Here is a 3,601-nt window from a genome sequence, read left to right as displayed (position 1 = left end):
ACCAGACAGAGTTTCCATGAGGATGTGGGCTCTATCCCTGGCCTCGCTCAGTGGGTAAAGGATTAAGCATTGTCCCAAGCTGTGACACAGGTCACAGGTGCAGCTCAGATCCAGCATTGCTGGGACTGTGGCATAGGCCCACAGCTGCAGATCTAATCCAGTCCCTAACCTGGGAATTCCATATGGTGCAGGTGGTGGCCATAAAAAGCATAGATAAATAAGTAAATAAATGACACTTACCTGGGTACCTCGACAATTGTTTTGTTTATTTAACACTCTCTTCTTTTTTGAAAGGTGCCCCCTAAACATGGAATCACTGAATCATACACGTTTCTCAGAATTCTTCCTCCTGGGCCTCACAGAGGATCCATACCAACAGCCCCTTCTCTTTGGGCTCTTTCTCTCCATGTACCTGATGACCTTGCTTGGGAACCTGCTCATCATCCTGGCTGTCACCTCTGACTCCCACCTCCACACACCCATGTACTTCTTCCTTTCCAATTTGTCCTTGGCCGACATCAGTATCAGCACCACCACTGTCCCCAAGATGCTAGTGAATCTCCAAACACACAGCAAATCCATCACCTATGCAGGGTGCCTAGCTCAGGTGATCTTTTTTATTCTTTTGGCATGTTTGGAGAGTCTACTTCTGGCAGTCATGGCCTATGACCGGTTAGTGGCCATCTGTCACCCCCTACACTATCTGGTCATCATGAACCCCCGCCTCTGTGGCTTGTCGGTCCTGGTATCCTTGTCCATCAGCCTTTTGAACTCCCAACTACACTACCTGATGATGTCACAGCTCACCTTCTGTGCAGATGTGGAAATCCCTCATTTCTTTTGTGACCTTTCCCAACTCCTCAACCTTGCCTGTTCTGACACCTCCACCAGTAACATATTAATCTATTTCATTGGTGCCATCTTCGGTGGGATTCCACTCTCAGGAATCCTTTACTCTTATATGCGAATTCTTTCTTCCATTCTGAGAGGCTCATCATCATCAGGAGGGAGGTATAAAGCCTTCTCAACTTGTGGCTCTCACCTGTCCGTTGTTTGCTTGTTGTATGGAACAGGCCTTGGGGTGTACCTCAGTTCAGCCATCTCCTCCTCCCCCAGGAAGGGTGCAGTGGCCTCGGTGATGTACACTGTGTTCACACCTATGCTGAATCCCTTCATCTACAGCCTGAGGAACAGGGACATCAAGCGTGCCCTGTGGGGGATTATCAGCAGAATAGTCTAATCTCAATAACTGTGCTATCTTTACTTGGTTCTTAGCTGGGAAAGGTATGAAAATCAAATATGGACAACAATAAACTCTGAATCTGAAGTCACATAGCATATGTGTACTTGTCTGGCTCTCTTATTTCTATTAACACAACTTTTCCTCTTCGAATAGTGCTGATGGAATTGAGATTGTTTGGGCTCCCCATGCAAGTCATTGCCCATCTAGGATTTTTCATAGCACATCAGGATAGCCTAATTATTTTCTATATGCATTACCTAGGCCTCTTGATCCTGGCAAGTCTTGTTTCCATCATTGCAAGATAAGCATAGCTCTACTTTTATTTTTCTTTATTGTTTCTATGCTTTTTCTATAATTTTCCTTGTTTTCCTAAGTGGATCTAAACCCTATCTTCATAGCCAAGACTTCCAATATGTTTTGGCTCCTTAATGATTTTTGAGCAAGGAGAATGACTATTTCATTTCACTTAAAATTAAGGTATTTTGAAATTGAAATAGGACACTCTTAATACTGAGTTTGAATAAATAGTTGTCAACTGGGACTTTCCCAGGACAACAAGGATGTATGCTTCCCAAGGAATAGATTGGAGAGTACCTATTGGAGCAAAAAGATTCTCAATTTTTCTAATAATTCTCCTTCCCCTTCCATCTAACTTCTCCCCAGTCATATTACATAGCCAAACACAAAAGGACATGTATTGAATGATTTCATTGATATGAAGTATGTAAAGTAGTCAAACTCAGAGATAAAGAGAGTAGAATGATAGTTGACAGAGGTTTGGGAGGAGGAATGGGGAGTTAATGTTTCATGGGCACAGAGTTTTCATCAGGGAAGGAGAAAAATGTTCTGGAGGTGGATGGTAGTGATGATTGCAAAACAATATGAAGGTATTTAAGACTGCTGAACAGTATACTAAAAAAGAATTAAGATGGTAAACTTTATGTTATCTTACTATGATAAAAAATATATCTCTTGTGGGGAATAGTGGATATATTGCTCCAAATGTTGGGTGTTACTCATCCATCAGTCATCAACTCCTAGAAGGACCTGCTTCAGCTACAGAGTGCCACCAGGCAGCTCACATCCAATGACTCTGTGATGTGGGGATATAAACTTTTGGCTCCTTTGCCCCACTTCCAGCCAACTCTTAGGAATCACCCTAGATCCAGATCTCCCTGATAGTTTTCAGAGGCCTCTGATGGGCTTCAACCTGGCTTGAATTTTTGCACTGCCCTTCCTCCCTACAAAGAGTTTGCGAAAACCACAAAGTCTCAAGGAACAGTCCTCATAAGACTGCCTTCATTTCAGACAGCGGCCACAAGAACAGGGGGTCCCAGGGTCACCCTCATTCCTGGCATGTTGGCTACAAAGTTGAGGACTTTCTCACATTCAATAATCTCTAGAATGATTCAAACTGAGGGGGGGACTCCCTCAGGTTCAATAATGCACTAGAATGACACACAGAGCCCAGAAAATTCCATACCTCGGATTAGAGTTTTGTTATAGCAAAGGATAAAAATTAGAACCAGACTAAGGAAAATAGATGCAGGGCAAGATCTGAAATGTCCCAGGGTGAAGCTTCTTAGGTCCTTTCTCCATGGATTCCAGACTCATTACATCTTGGAGACAATGTGTGACAATATTCAAAAATATCTTACCAAGTAGTTAGCTCACCTGAACATCAGAATCTAGAATTTTTATGGAAGCTTCATTCCATAAACCTGATTTGTTTCATTGGTGCACATATGGTTGAATTCAATTTTGAGCCTCCCTCCCCAGAGGCAGGGTTGATGTCACTTTGCCCAAAGTTCTAACTCTTTAATGGTTTGTCTTTTGGGCATGACTCTCTATTATCATGTACCATCAGGTATGGTCCAGAGTATTCACCATGAATAACCACTACTCCTATCCTTAAGAAAATTTCAAAGGTTTAAAGGTTACCTCCCAGGGGTGTTGCCACTGTGGTTCAGCAAGTTAAGAACCTGACATTGCTCTGTGAGGATGAGATTTCGATCCCTGGCTTCAATGATTTGTGTTAAGCATTGGCATTGCTGCAAGCTGTCGTATAGATCACAGATGCAGGCTCGGTCCAGCATTGCTACAGCTGTGTTATAGGTCTCAGCTGCAGCTCTGATTCAACCCCTGGCCTGGAAACTGCCATATGCTGCAGGTGTGCCCATGAAAAGAAAATAAATAAATACATAAATACATAAAAATATAAATATAAATAAATGTTACTTCCCAGGGTAAGATGTCAAAGGCAACATCTCACTTTGGTGCGGGGCCAAATTTATTATTATACCTCTGCCCTTCTGTAAGTGTTAAAAAGTTCAAAATGTTTTTAATACGTACACACAC

General features: G+C 42.5%; 1 protein-coding gene across 1 annotated transcript; it reads left to right on the top strand.

Annotated features, from left to right (window-relative positions):
* Positions 1-307: 307 nt before the first annotated feature.
* On the top strand, positions 308-1,240 carry LOC125119195 (olfactory receptor 18-like). Its single transcript, XM_047766056.1, has one exon. The coding sequence runs from the start codon at positions 308-310 to the stop codon at positions 1,238-1,240; it is 933 nt and encodes a 310-aa protein (XP_047622012.1).
* The last annotated feature ends 2,361 nt before the right edge of the window (positions 1,241-3,601 follow it).

Source organism: Phacochoerus africanus, unplaced genomic scaffold (genome assembly GCF_016906955.1).
Source record: "Phacochoerus africanus isolate WHEZ1 unplaced genomic scaffold, ROS_Pafr_v1 Scaffold_18, whole genome shotgun sequence".
In the NCBI taxonomy this organism is placed as follows: Eukaryota; Metazoa; Chordata; class Mammalia; order Artiodactyla; family Suidae; genus Phacochoerus; species Phacochoerus africanus.
The sequence above is the reverse complement of the archived record's forward strand: the minus strand, read 5'-3'. Positions and strand labels throughout refer to the sequence as shown.